General features: G+C 40.5%; 2 protein-coding genes across 2 annotated transcripts; one reads left to right on the top strand and one right to left on the bottom strand.

Annotated features, from left to right (window-relative positions):
* Positions 1-1,173: 1,173 nt before the first annotated feature.
* Positions 1,174-4,940, bottom strand: tmed3 (transmembrane p24 trafficking protein 3). The gene is made up of 3 exons (XM_086107323.1): positions 4,734-4,940; positions 3,363-3,608; positions 1,174-2,870 (listed from the first exon to the last, which is right to left on the bottom strand). The coding sequence occupies exons 1-3, from the start codon at positions 4,878-4,880 to the stop codon at positions 2,637-2,639; spliced, it is 627 nt and encodes a 208-aa protein (XP_085963449.1). The 5' UTR covers positions 4,881-4,940; the 3' UTR covers positions 1,174-2,636.
* Positions 4,941-5,154: 214 nt separating this feature from the next.
* Positions 5,155-9,615, top strand: LOC147207795 (retinol dehydrogenase 13). The gene is made up of 7 exons (XM_086107322.1): positions 5,155-5,584; positions 6,212-6,352; positions 6,428-6,619; positions 6,786-6,947; positions 7,488-7,604; positions 7,691-7,892; positions 8,157-9,615. Exons 1-7 carry the CDS (start codon positions 5,509-5,511, stop codon positions 8,251-8,253), a joined length of 987 nt encoding a protein of 328 aa, XP_085963448.1. The 5' UTR covers positions 5,155-5,508; the 3' UTR covers positions 8,254-9,615.
* Positions 9,616-12,522: the final 2,907 nt, after the last annotated feature.

Raw genomic sequence — 12,522 nt, 5'->3', positions numbered from 1 at the left:
GTGTGTGCCCCTGTCACGTTTTGTTTCCTGTCTTAGTTTTGTTTGTTCCTCGTGATTTCCAGGCATTTTTTGAGTACTTCGACTTAGTGTTTATTCCATTGTACTGAACTTCTGTGTGTATTTTTTTGTTAAATACATTTTGGTCAATCCACCCTGCTCCTACCTGCCTCCCTGCTTTTTGGGGTCTACAACTACCATCATGCAAAACATGACACAATCCATATTTTAAGGACTCCTGATACTGTCTATAAAATGTAGTCTTCTTTTTCTTGAAAGTCGTAGGCTCCTCTTCTGTCTCCTGGCTGGGCTTGTTTCCCTTCCCAAAGAAACTTTCCAAAGACGTTTGTTTTTCACTCATTTTGCTGGCCCCTGGGTTTCATTTTAGCGGTAACCTACCACGTGACCAAGAAGCGCTTCTTGACCTGCGTCAAGAGTGGACATATTGTAGACTGATGTAACGGAGAATCCGGTATTTTTTCAAAATAAAACATATTCAGTGTCCGAAATTAATAAAATGTAAGTAATGTAAGATATTTATTCTTTCTGTGCGGCCCGGTACCAAATGAACCAAGTAACAGTACCGGTCCGCGGCCCGGAGACCGCTGCTTTAAAACGTTTTTTTTTCCAAAGTCATTAGTTGTTTTTTTTTTGTCCCCCCTTTTGCAGTTCTGTTTAAGATTTTTCATTTTTAGTTTTTTTTTTTGTGTGTGTGATTTTCATTTGCGGATGATCACTTTTGTGCTGAGCACTTTTAAAAGCAACCAGTTTCCGCATTCAATTAGTGGCTAAAAGATGTGCCCTGGCCTGGTCTACCTGGGTGACTTTTTGAGGAAAGTTATGTGTCCCGACCTCACGTTTCGTTTTGTCAATCACTCTGTCCGCTGTCCACTCTCAGCGCTTTTTTGGCCACATGAGATGCAGAAAAACAATGCAGCCTTTTTGTTGAACATGAATCAGATTTTTATTAATGAGGACTTTACGCAAGTTTACGATTTCTAAGATGGAGACAATTGTTCATTTGTAATATTTCTATTTAACAGATTCACTCGTGTAACATTAGTGATTAAGAATTTTTTGAAGGGGTAGGAAACCAAGACTGCTTGTATTCTCTATATGCAAAAAAAGGAAAAGGCACCAACATACCGTAAAATAAAACTTATAGAAAATGATAAAAACAATGCAAAAATGTTTATTTCAAAATTTGTAACAACTTTTCCCATATAAATTAGGACGAACAATGAAGACGAACAGTTACCGGTTTCTACTTGAGTCTCCTTTTCAAGGCCATGTGGCATAGAGGTCAGATGCCTGGAGGGCTGGCGTCTTGTGGGCCCAATGCAATGCTATTTCATAATTTTCCTCCATTTTCTACACAAAGGTTCAGCCCACAATTGAGAGGGAACAGCCCATTAATCCATTTATGATTGATATAGACAGCAAACTGAACCGCTGTACATCAGTGGCTGTGCTATGTCGTTGCCGGTGATGGTTAGGAGTCATGTCTGAATACAATTTTTCGAAGAATCGATCTTTAGACTCGAACTTTTGATTCACAGTTATTGTCAACTAAATCCATTATTTTCATATTAGAGCTAGCAAACAACGTGGATGAGAAGTCAGTTTATCATACCATCCAGTCATGAAATAAAATGCACACATACCCAGAACCTTGCTCAAAATACAAGCAGGAACGCATATCCAGAACCTTACTCAACACATCAATTACACACGCAGAAACAAACCTAAGTGTTGTTTAGAATTGGGAAGATTTTTTTTTGTGTCACTGTGCTTTTTGGATACAGTTTGAATGAATGGGTCATTAATACAAAACACAATTAGTACATGACAGATGTACAGCACAAGCATCACAAGCATTGCAATTACAAATAAAAGGGCATTATCTCATAAATTCAGGTAAACAAAATGTTGCTTTTTCCTTAGACTTGATCCTGCTGAACGTGCTTTAGTACACACGCGAGCCCGGTCTAAGCCAAAGCACTAGGGCCGATTTTTTTATGCCACTCCACCCCTGCTTATATTAGCTGACCGTTGATGACGTTACATACCATTAAGTCAGTTGGTTCGTTCCGAATTGTCATATGAATAAGTACAGTGCTGTGAAATAGTATTTCTGTCTTCCTGATTTCTGTGTTCTTTGCATAATTATCACATACAAAGGTTTCAGTTCATCGAACAAATTTTAGGGTGTTGCCTGTGAAACTCAATTCAGCTTTCCCAAAACTGTCATGAGTCACAGTTACTTTGTGACTTAACCCAAGGAGGGCGGGGGGGCAATTACTTTTTCGCAGCGGGACAGGCAGGTGTGGATTTTTTTTGTGATTAAATGAATTAAATTGGCATTTAGAAACTGCATTTTGTATTTCCTTGACATGTCTCTGTGATATTAACATTGGTTCGATGAACTGAAATCTTTGAGTGTGATAAATATGCAAAGTACACGGAAATCAGGAAAGGGGGAAATACGTTTTCACGGCACTGTAAAGGACAATAAATCATCTCTCTATCTGCAAGCATCTAATTTTAAGCAAGTCTGAGGGGTATCTCTTTCAAAATAATTTTTTATAAAACATTGAGGAAAAAATGCTGAACTCCTGGTGCAATGGAGGAAACGCGTTCTAAGTTGGGACAGCCACCGGGCCTTTTTTCTCACTGAAAAAGCTCTTGAGCAACATGACTTGACCCACAGCGATGACAAACAGCAGGGCCGTTTCGCCGAGGGACCAGAGAGTGACATTGCTGTGGATGTGGTCCGCCCTGATGCGGTCGTGCGCTTCCCTGAGCCGGTACCAGGTCTGCGACTCCGATACCACCTTCAGGATTTCATGGATGGACACGCATGTTGATTCCAACTGTGAAGACAAAAAAATCAAAATAAATTTAAAAAAAAAACATTTACATTGTTATGATGACCATTTTCACAGGGATTCTGCACAATTGATTTAACAATGACATGTTCAAGAAACATTTTATTTTTGAACTATATGTGGTTGACATAATGGAATTGTCAAGTATTATTACTCAGTATCATTACCAGTGCTTCAATTAGTCCATTCCATAAATATTGCAACAGATTAATCCCTATGTTTGTTGTTTATTTTCGACATTTGGGGTTCAGATTGAGGAAGGTGGATGAAACAAAAGTTCCGAATATGTACATCTAGATGTGTTATACAACTCAGTACAGAGCAATTTTAGTTTGAAGCCACCCCCTTTTGAAATGGGCAAAGGTATTGGAACAGACTATTGCATTGTTCATTTTTCCAGGCCTTTACTGAAGCCTTTCAGCGCATTTGTTTCTGGGGGTTTAGCCCTTCAATATCTCCTTCAGGAGACTGTCTTACCTGAGTTAGCGCTGTGGCTCTGGTCATACTGGGAAGGAGAAGATTCTCGTCACCGTGCCGGAAATCCAGATATACGTATTTGTGTGAAAAGGTGGAAAATTTGTTGCTGAAGCAGGCCCTATAGACACCCTTCATGGTGGTGGTGTGCGAGAAGCTGCCGTATTGCTTCTTCTCGTCGTTGTACAAGATGTTATCGTTAGCATCCGCCACAAAACAGTTCACGTCATAGTTGCCTCCTGATATCACCTTTTCAAAGGAAGAAAACAGAAGCCATTATGAGTGACTATTGCATAATGTGTACAAAGGCGTCAGGCTACAGTGTAACCAACAAACCAAGTTTTGATGTTAGCATGTAATAAACTATTTACTTAGGAACTGGTTTTCATTTGTTTGTTTAAAATGTGTTTTTCATTCGATGTTCACAGTCTTTATTACTGCGTTGGGTTAGTTCAGTGGTTCTTAACCTGGGTTCGATCGAACCCTAGGGGTTCCATTGAATCAGTCTCAAGGGTTCGACGGAGCCTCTGCCATGAAGATTAAGGCACAGAGCAACATGTCAACTAGTTATGACACACCCGCTTGGCCATCAGTGGCTGGTTCATTTTGTGCAGTTAAATAAAACTTACACTTACGTCTTGAGATTTTATTGAGGTTTTTTTCAGTTTTTAGCAAAGGCGTTTTTTAATGTCTTGAAAGATCAGATTTATCAGAAAAAAAAATCTGATTTTTATTTTTCACTAATGAAAGGATCGGGGAATGTGCATATGAACTGGTTGGGTTCGGTACCTCTAACAAGGTTAAGAACCATTGGGTTTGGTTAATTATTTGACGATGGCAAAGCATGCACTAAAAGCAAGACAAGCTTATTTACCACCCACAGAATATATATTTATAGCCTACAAATCCAAATATGTCCCGTAATTGTAACTTTACTGCGGTTTTAGCTTTTTCTACGGCAATGCATGTTTGGTTACCCAGCACAAGAAGGGACACTCATTTACCACCTATTTGGTTATTATTAGATGTTTATGGTATTTAATTGTTTTTCATACAAATATTGAATATAATTATGACTACTGTACTGAACGTGCTCCGATTTACATACACATTCGTTACGTAGGTCGCTCCGTCGTAAAAAACCGAGTACCACTGTATTGATCCTATCAGTTAGGTTCAACCAGCTTAACAGCTGTCCAGATAACAATCTCACAAAACTATGGAAACAAGTTTGGTCAAGTTTTTGTATTAATGTCCAACCTAAATCCATGCAGATACAGTGATGAGTGCATAAAATATAACAAAACGTGGAGCTGAAACGGAGCTTTAGCACGCTAAACAGTTCGTGGTTTAGATCCAGTTTTCAAGACTTACTTGGTAATCTAAATCAAACTTGTCACCATTCTCCATCTCTTCGAAGAAGCATAGTTCATCGTTATCGGGGAGCTCAAACGTGAACTCGGTGGCGAACACCACGAAAACGTGGAAGAGCAGACAGCCCAGCGATACCAGCTGTTGCATTGTCACAGTAACAAGCGACGCATGAACTTCGCGATTATTCACAGCAACCACTTGACGGTTAACCGTGACGTGGCACGGCGGCTCAACTCTTCCGGGTTACGATGTACAACTTTTTATAAATATTTCTCTTAAGCGAAATAGTGATTCAAAATAATATTTACACATTATATTGGATGTCTAAATGATATAAATCGTGAATGATAAAGTTAGATTTAAACCGGAAAAGGAAATAAAGCTAAATAAATAAAAGGACAGTCAAAGCATCGCAGGGAGTATTTTTCCTCTCTGTCCCATTTCAGCTTCATTAGACTGCTCTTAACATGTAAAAATTAAACCAAAAACACCGGACTAGGGTCTTTAGCTTCCAAAGGCAACTTGTTAAAAACAAAAGCCTCTCGCCTAAACAGATGTTTAAAACGTCATTTCCGCTTCGTGTGCCAATATGTATCAATGTCACGTCACGTCAAATTACAGCTCCTACAGATATATCGTGTTTGGTCTCCCAGGTAGTGATTTGATGAGTGCGTTTCAGGAGTGTGGCTAGGGAGCGTCTCTTCAACCGTAAATGCGTTACGATACATCTTCAATTGTTTAATTGTATGTTCGTTTAAAAACAACAACAATCAAAATGCAACACTACGTCGCAGCAACGAGAGATTTTGTTGAGGCGCACGCCATTGGTATCACCGTTGCAGTTGTTACAGGTAAAACGGAATTATTTTTGTTGCTTAACATTGTGTAGTAATACGTTTCCATGGTGACAGTCAACGCGAGTTTGGGGGAGCAAAACAGACTCAAGACTATAACTGGTGTCTCGCTTAGAAGCGAGCAGACGCATGATAAAGACCAAAAACAGCTTTAAAAAAATAAAATAAACTACAATACGCATTGCCTTGCTTTAGAGAACCCCCCCCCCCTGAGAGCACACTGTTAGGTGATACATCACAGCACATCAGAGCACTATCCATATGCGATGTAGAGCTGTGAGAAACATTGTGGACACCACAAAACACCACACCGTCTGCACTTTAATTTGTGATCTTATGCGGAAAATTGTGTTTTACGATAACAAAGACACAACATTGCTTTTAACAATTTCTGTTAGCCCAGATGTAGAGAAAGCGGACAGCTGAAGGTGTTTTTAAAAGGGATGACATCAGAACAGTAATCGATCTGATCTTCCGTCTGTGTTGTGACATCATTTGCACATCATTGCTTTATTTTCCTTTAACAAGAGTCACCTTTGATTATTTGGGATAAAAATGCAGTGGAACGTCCAAATGATGACAAACATTGCTGTACCCTTTAATAGCATGTTTTCCCTCTTCCAGGGGCAAGCCTGCTGGCCTTGCGCAGGTGGATGGCGGGGGGAGTGTGTCGGAGCAAGGCCAGGCTGGATGGGAAAACAGTGCTGATCACGGGTGCCAACACAGGCATCGGGAAGGAGACAGCCCTGGATCTGGCGCGACGGGGTGAGTGTTGACCATCTGTTGATTCTTCTCGACAATTTATGTGTCTTTTGATTTCACCCCTCTTTTTTCTGTAAGGGGCCAGAGTAATCCTCGCCTGTAGGGACTTGACCAAAGCCCACATGGCGGCCAACTACATCCGCCAGCAGAGTGGCAACAGCAACGTGGTGGTGAAAAGGTTGGATCTGGCCTCCTTGCAGTCAGTCAGGGACTTGGCCAAAGATGTTCTATTCAACGAGGACCGCTTGGACATCCTTATTAACAATGCAGGTGTGACTTTATTACTCCCGAATCCAAAACACATCAACTGGTTCGTGAAGCAAATTTGAAACTTCATTTCCCCATCATGGTTCCCGCTTCACTTAATGTGTGGTACCATCACCTACAGGACTGCACTCCATTGAATACTGTTCCAAGTTTCCTGTTTATTTGCCAGGTCTCATGATGTGCCCGAAGTGGAAGACTGATGACGGCTTCGAAATGCAGTTCGGTGTCAACCACCTGGGACACTTCCTGCTCACCAACCTTCTTATTGACATGCTGAAAAAGTCTGCACCCAGTCGAATCGTCATTGTCTCCAGCTTGGCGCACGAGAAGGGTACATTTGTTTTTTTCAATCCAATCATTTGAGTCTAACTGAACCACCCCCAAAATTGGTGTTCTATTAAGAAAGCAAAGCAAAACAAAAAAAACCATTTGAGATGCCTGGGGAGAAAGTTGAAATGATGTTCTTGTCTCATTTTTTAAAATATCAGACCCAAATGCTTATAGTCTACAATGAATATGAAGGAAGTGGACTCACTGTTCCACTACTTTTGGAGGGGAATGTGAAGTTCAGCACTGCAAACATCACCCCCAAGTTTCCTGGTCTTCCTAAAAGCTCAACCACGCCGAAGAATATCATTTGGCCTTGATAAATTGAGGGGTCAGGGGTAGGTGACACTGCTCCTAAAGAGCCGCTGTCCTGCCTGTTTTAGAAGCTTCCCCTCCTCTGACACACTTGATTTAAATGATCAGGATTGTTATCAGGCTTCTACAGAGCTTACCGATGAGATCGATTTTGATAATAGTTGCTACGGTTCTCCAAAAGTACAGAGTTCCTTTGCTTATAATGTGCTATAAGAGTGGCTTCTTTCAGGCCGCATCCACTTTGAAGACATCAACTTGGATTTAGACTACCAACCTGTTGTGAGCTACCGCCAAAGCAAATTGGCCAATGTGCTCTTCTGCCGGGAACTGGCCATCCGGATGAAAGGTCCGCTGAAATAAACGTCCCCTTTGATCCATTTTCTCATGTAGTGTTTTTATCTTGCTCTAACAAAGACGGATTTCCATCATCAGGCACCGGAGTGAACACTTACTGCCTCCATCCCGGCGTCGTCCGTACCGAGCTGGGCCGCCACACGTTTCCGACGTCCCTGTGGAAGAATCCGCTCCTTTGCCCCTTTCTGATGATGATCAAAAGTCCCCGGGAAGGAGCTCAGACCTCCATCTTCTGCGCCGTGGACGAGAGTCTGGCCAATGTCACTGGCCTCTACTACAGGCAAGTGATAAAAATAGCAATACATGAAAATATTAAATCAATCGAAACGCCATCTTTGAAGAGTTATTTTTCTGCTAAGGATTCCGAAATAGGCCTGCGCATTATATTTTGGGATCCAAGGTCCATGTTCACATCTGTTTTATGTAATCCTCATTCTAAACACGTGGTTGCCTAACACGGAATTACACACTATAAAGGTAACATAGCAAGCAAAAAGGAAACTTACTGTTTGCGTAAGTAGTCCTCTCCTTGTCTTCTCAACAGTGACTGTGCCCTCAAGACTCCTGCTCCAGCAGCCATGGATGATAGTGTTGCCAAGCGACTGTGGGCCCTCAGCTCCTCCATGGTCGGCCTGGTCTGAAGTCGGTGTCCTGCCGCATCTCCATTCATGATGCTCAGAGTTATTATCATGCAGTTTTTTTTTAAGAATTTGACATTTTAATGAGACCCATAAATTTTGCACTATAAATAATCTGTGATATATGTAATTATTTGGGTCACATTGAAAAGAAAAGACGAGAGAATAAACACAGAATTATTAAAGTGTACATATTATGAAAAGGAAGTCAGATTATTATGTGGAAGAAATCCTAATTTTATTGGAAGAGAAAGTAAACACAAGTAGGCCAAAAAAAGTTACTCCCCCAAAAATGTAATTTTAGGAAAATATTAACACAGTTGTTTCTTAACATACAATCACAAAATAATATGAGAAAAGGGAAGTGAAAATAAACTGAGGTCATGTGGTTGCACAAGGGTGGTAGTTGTTTGAACACATGACGACTTTCACCTTTCTTCATAGGGCTGTTATCGGTTTGTGTGGCAAGATCAAAGAAAAAATTCCATGGGGGAACTTTGATCCGATGAAACCAATCCTCAATTAGTTGGTTATAATACAAAAAGGCATGTTTGGCGCAAACACAACACTGGTCTTCACCAGAAGAACACCATCCCTACTGAAGCGTGGTGGTATCAGCCCGTTTTTCTTCAGCTGGAACCGGGCCTTGAGTCCTGGTGGAGGGAATTATGAACAGTTCCAATTAGAAGTCAGTGTTAGCAAGGAGCCTGAGGCCTTTGCTCAAATGCAAGTCAGGGAAAGCCAAGGACAATTAATGAACTTGAATGAGAGGCTCTTTAAATGGTGGAAGGTGTGTGCTGACTTGACATAATGAGCGTGAATGTGATTGGTTAATTCTGAACACAACCACATAACCAGCTCAGAGGGTGTGGACACTTTTGCAGCCACTTTGCCTTGTGCTGACTTGACATAATGAGCGTGAATGTGATTGGTTAATTCTGAACACAACCACATAACCAGCTCAGAGGGTGTGGACACTTTTGTAGCCACTTTGCCTCAGGTTACTACTACTGACACTCTTGAAAAGTTGTATTCATTGAAATTATAGTTTCAATTGACTTGTGCAGGCTATACGTCCCCAAATTTAAAAAAATAATAATTCTTGTTGGTCTCATTTTTTATATCACAAAACTATATTTGAGCAGTCGTCGAAAGACTTGTTATATCACCTCTATTACATTTTTAGTGTTTGTTTGATTATATTTCAACCATGAAAGTTACTGACATTCCTGTGCATTATTTTGCATGTATTTGCCAACATACAAAACTATATTTGAGCAGTCTATAGACTTGTTATATCACCTCTGTTACCTTTTTAGTGTTTGATTATATTCCAAACATTAAAGTTACTGACATTCCTGTGCATTATTTTGTATGCATTTGCCAACATGCAGTTCCTGTTTAAACTGTTCTAAAAGCAACATAGTTTCAACATGAATCCTGATGTACTAAAACCCAAGCACACAAACATGCAGTGGAGAACATACAAGAAGTAAGACCGAACAGTATTTTCTGTGCAGGGATGGGCAACTGGTGGCATCTGGCCCGTCACCACAATCTGAGTGGCACCTCAATTCATTGAAAAAAAAAAACGTTTTTACGGTGAAATTTTTACACACACCCATAAAAACCTACAAGAAAAATAATTTGACCCGCCCCCAAATTTCTTTTTAAAAAAACATTGATAAACATCCAATGCATGCTTTTGCCGAAATGGGGACATAGAGGATCATAAAAAATCTGAAAAAATACTGAAAAAAAATCTGCAAATATAAATCTGCGGGGGTGGACTACATTTAAGTTATAATGCCACCAATCACGAACAGATGGCAGACATATCTTTGTTACACTGACAACTGGGTCGGCACGACCCTATATTACGTGAGTTGGCCAAATCATTTTTTTGGCAGATTTGGAATGATGTGCAGGACAAACACAGTACCTCAATCATGCTTTGGTGACTTTTTGGGGGAAAAAAATGAGTCCTTGCGCTTAATGTTAGTTTCTTGTTCAGTAGTTTTGTGCTGCTGTCCTTGAATGCAAATTTTTCTGCAAGGAGCCTTGTGCAAAAAAATAATACTAATAAATAACGGGATGTGGTTATTTTGTTGAGCACTTTAAACCCTTTGTTCTTATGTTAGAATAGTGTATCGTGTAATATCATTTTATGATCAAAAATGAAATATATTTAGAGCACCTACTTTGCATGTACTGTCTGCACATATTTTGTCTATATTTGAAAGAGCATTTTTTATTTTATTTTTTTGTCAGACATCTGCTTAGGAAGTGTGTGCTCCTATGTACCCCCACTGCTCCCAAAGTAGCCCCCAGCATTTACAGTAAGCTGCCAATACCTGCACTTGAGGAGATTCCTGGCTGGTGCACGGATGTTATAAACCACTTTATATTGCTTTAAGGCTGTGATGGCTTCATGCTATGACGATTTACAGGCTCCAAGTTTGAAATAAAAACACCTGTCACCATTTCAACAACAAAAAAAACTTTATTGTGGAGTTGCCATACTTGGCGTGTGTGTACCGATGGTTCCCAAGCTTATAGGAACCCTCCATGGATCTATTTTTCGTATTAGTCCTCATTAGGTTGAACTACCAATGTTGCGGGTTTGAATCTAGGTTTGGGCCTTTCATTCTGTGTGGAATTTACATATTCTCTTCATGGTTGTGTGGGTTTTCTCCAACTTCCTCTCACTCTCATATTCCAAAAACATGCATGTGAGGATCATTGAAGACTCAAAATTGTATAGAGGTGTGAATGGGAGTGCCAACATTGCTGTTGAGCAATCCAGGGTGTACGCTACCTCTCGCCCGAAGTGAGCTGGGAACGGCTCCAGTTCACTGGTGAATCTAATTGGGACAAACGCGATGGAAAATGGATGGATGGATGATGTCATAAGAATAAGAAAAATTTACAATTCATGATATGGACCACAACAGACACTCAACAAATGTGAATCAGCCCCAAAATGTGTGGCAACAAGATTACCGGATTTGACTCTTGTCAGACTGATTTTAAGATCACTTTTGGGGTTCCGACAAACTTAAGGAACCCCTACGTTTAGATACTGGTACTTCAAGTATCCAAATCTGGGCTACAAACTTTTTCCGTTGAAGGTGACATATAGGAAAATAGAAGGAAGAGGAGAGCCATTTCATCTTGAGTTTGCAAAACATTCGAAAAGCAAACCAGTGTTTTGTCTGATTTTTAGAAATACCATCAAGTATAAAAAAATATGTCTTGTCACATATGGCTTTTTTTTCTAGCAACGTGATGCGTGCCGATGTTTTTGACCATTCTTAGACAATAAAGCCAGGAACAAATTGTCCCGCGGGATGTAAAACCCTACCAGGCTAGACTTTTGACGGAGTTGTCCGGGCCTTACTGGGAAATCTGATTCCTTTTTGAAAATCCCCCACCCCCCCAAAATCACACAAAATATGAGTTGAATCTCATGTCAGTTAACTGGTCCGGCGTGAATTTGCACCCATTTAACATGCTCGCTCTTGCACGCTAGGCAAAGTATGAGATACATGCTCGTTAAAAAAGCACAACTATGCAAAGACTGCGCTTTGGCTGTAAAAAAAAAAAGAAACTTAACACGCAAGCCGGCGTTTTGCACCTCACATTAACGTGACTCACCTAATCTTTGCACTCCACTTTCCCTGTTGCATCACCCGCCCTCAGTGCACAGTGATAGTCACATTAAGGTGTCACGGCGGTCATGTTATATCATGTCAGCATGCTCTATTTCGTGCAAGGGGGAGCCAATGTTATGTTAAACTCTAAAGAAGCACATTTGCACAATTCAACTTTAAAAAAAAAAGCACTCTAAGGACGGTTCGCTTCAGGAATTGCTTGAGTTCCGCTCGCATTTTTGGGACGAATATGAGGCAAAGCTCCAGGTGTGTCCTGAGCTGCCTGAAGGGATTTTTTCCCCCAATCATATAATATTCTCAGTGCACAAATGCAAGCAATTTCAATGACCGAGTGCAGTCACAGCATACTCGCACAATCGTTAAGATGTACTGACTGTACAAATGGATCACGTTTTGCTATTACAACAATATATACTATACATTAGGCGTAACAACTGAACATGCCCTTTGCCCAGAAAGCTTGATGATCACGTTTTTACAACATTTAACACGACCGACAACGCATTTTTGGCACCCGACCCTCACATTAGAAAATCCTTTTCTGGATTACACAACCAAAGAATTTTGTGGTACTCGTGTGGTTGTGATTCTGGTGACC

This window comes from Hippocampus guttulatus, chromosome 3 (genome assembly GCF_054856545.1).
Source record: "Hippocampus guttulatus isolate MCC_2025c chromosome 3, RoL_Hgut_1.0, whole genome shotgun sequence".
Lineage (NCBI taxonomy): Eukaryota > Metazoa > Chordata > Actinopteri > Syngnathiformes > Syngnathidae > Hippocampus > Hippocampus guttulatus.
Note: the sequence above shows the minus strand (reverse complement) of the source record. Positions and strands in the feature narration are given on the sequence as shown.

What these genes read in the sequence shown, in the direction of transcription:
- tmed3 (XM_086107323.1), bottom strand. Translation starts at nt 4,880, where the DNA reads ATGCAACAGCTGGTATCGCTGGGCTGTCTGCTCTTCCACGTTTTCGTG. An exon ending in AGTTTGATTTAGATTACCAA is followed by an intron (nt 3,609 to 4,733) that starts GTAAGTCTTGAA and finishes TCCTTTGAAAAG; the next exon opens with GTGATATCAGGAGGCAACTA. An exon ending in GAGCCACAGCGCTAACTCAG is followed by an intron (nt 2,871 to 3,362) that starts GTAAGACAGTCT and finishes TTGTCTTCACAG; the next exon opens with TTGGAATCAACATGCGTGTC.
- LOC147207795 (XM_086107322.1), top strand. Translation starts at nt 5,509, where the DNA reads ATGCAACACTACGTCGCAGCAACGAGAGATTTTGTTGAGGCGCACGCC. An exon ending in CCTGGATCTGGCGCGACGGG is followed by an intron (nt 6,353 to 6,427) that starts GTGAGTGTTGAC and finishes TTTTTCTGTAAG; the next exon opens with GGGCCAGAGTAATCCTCGCC. An exon ending in CAGCTTGGCGCACGAGAAGG is followed by an intron (nt 6,948 to 7,487) that starts GTACATTTGTTT and finishes GGCTTCTTTCAG; the next exon opens with GCCGCATCCACTTTGAAGAC.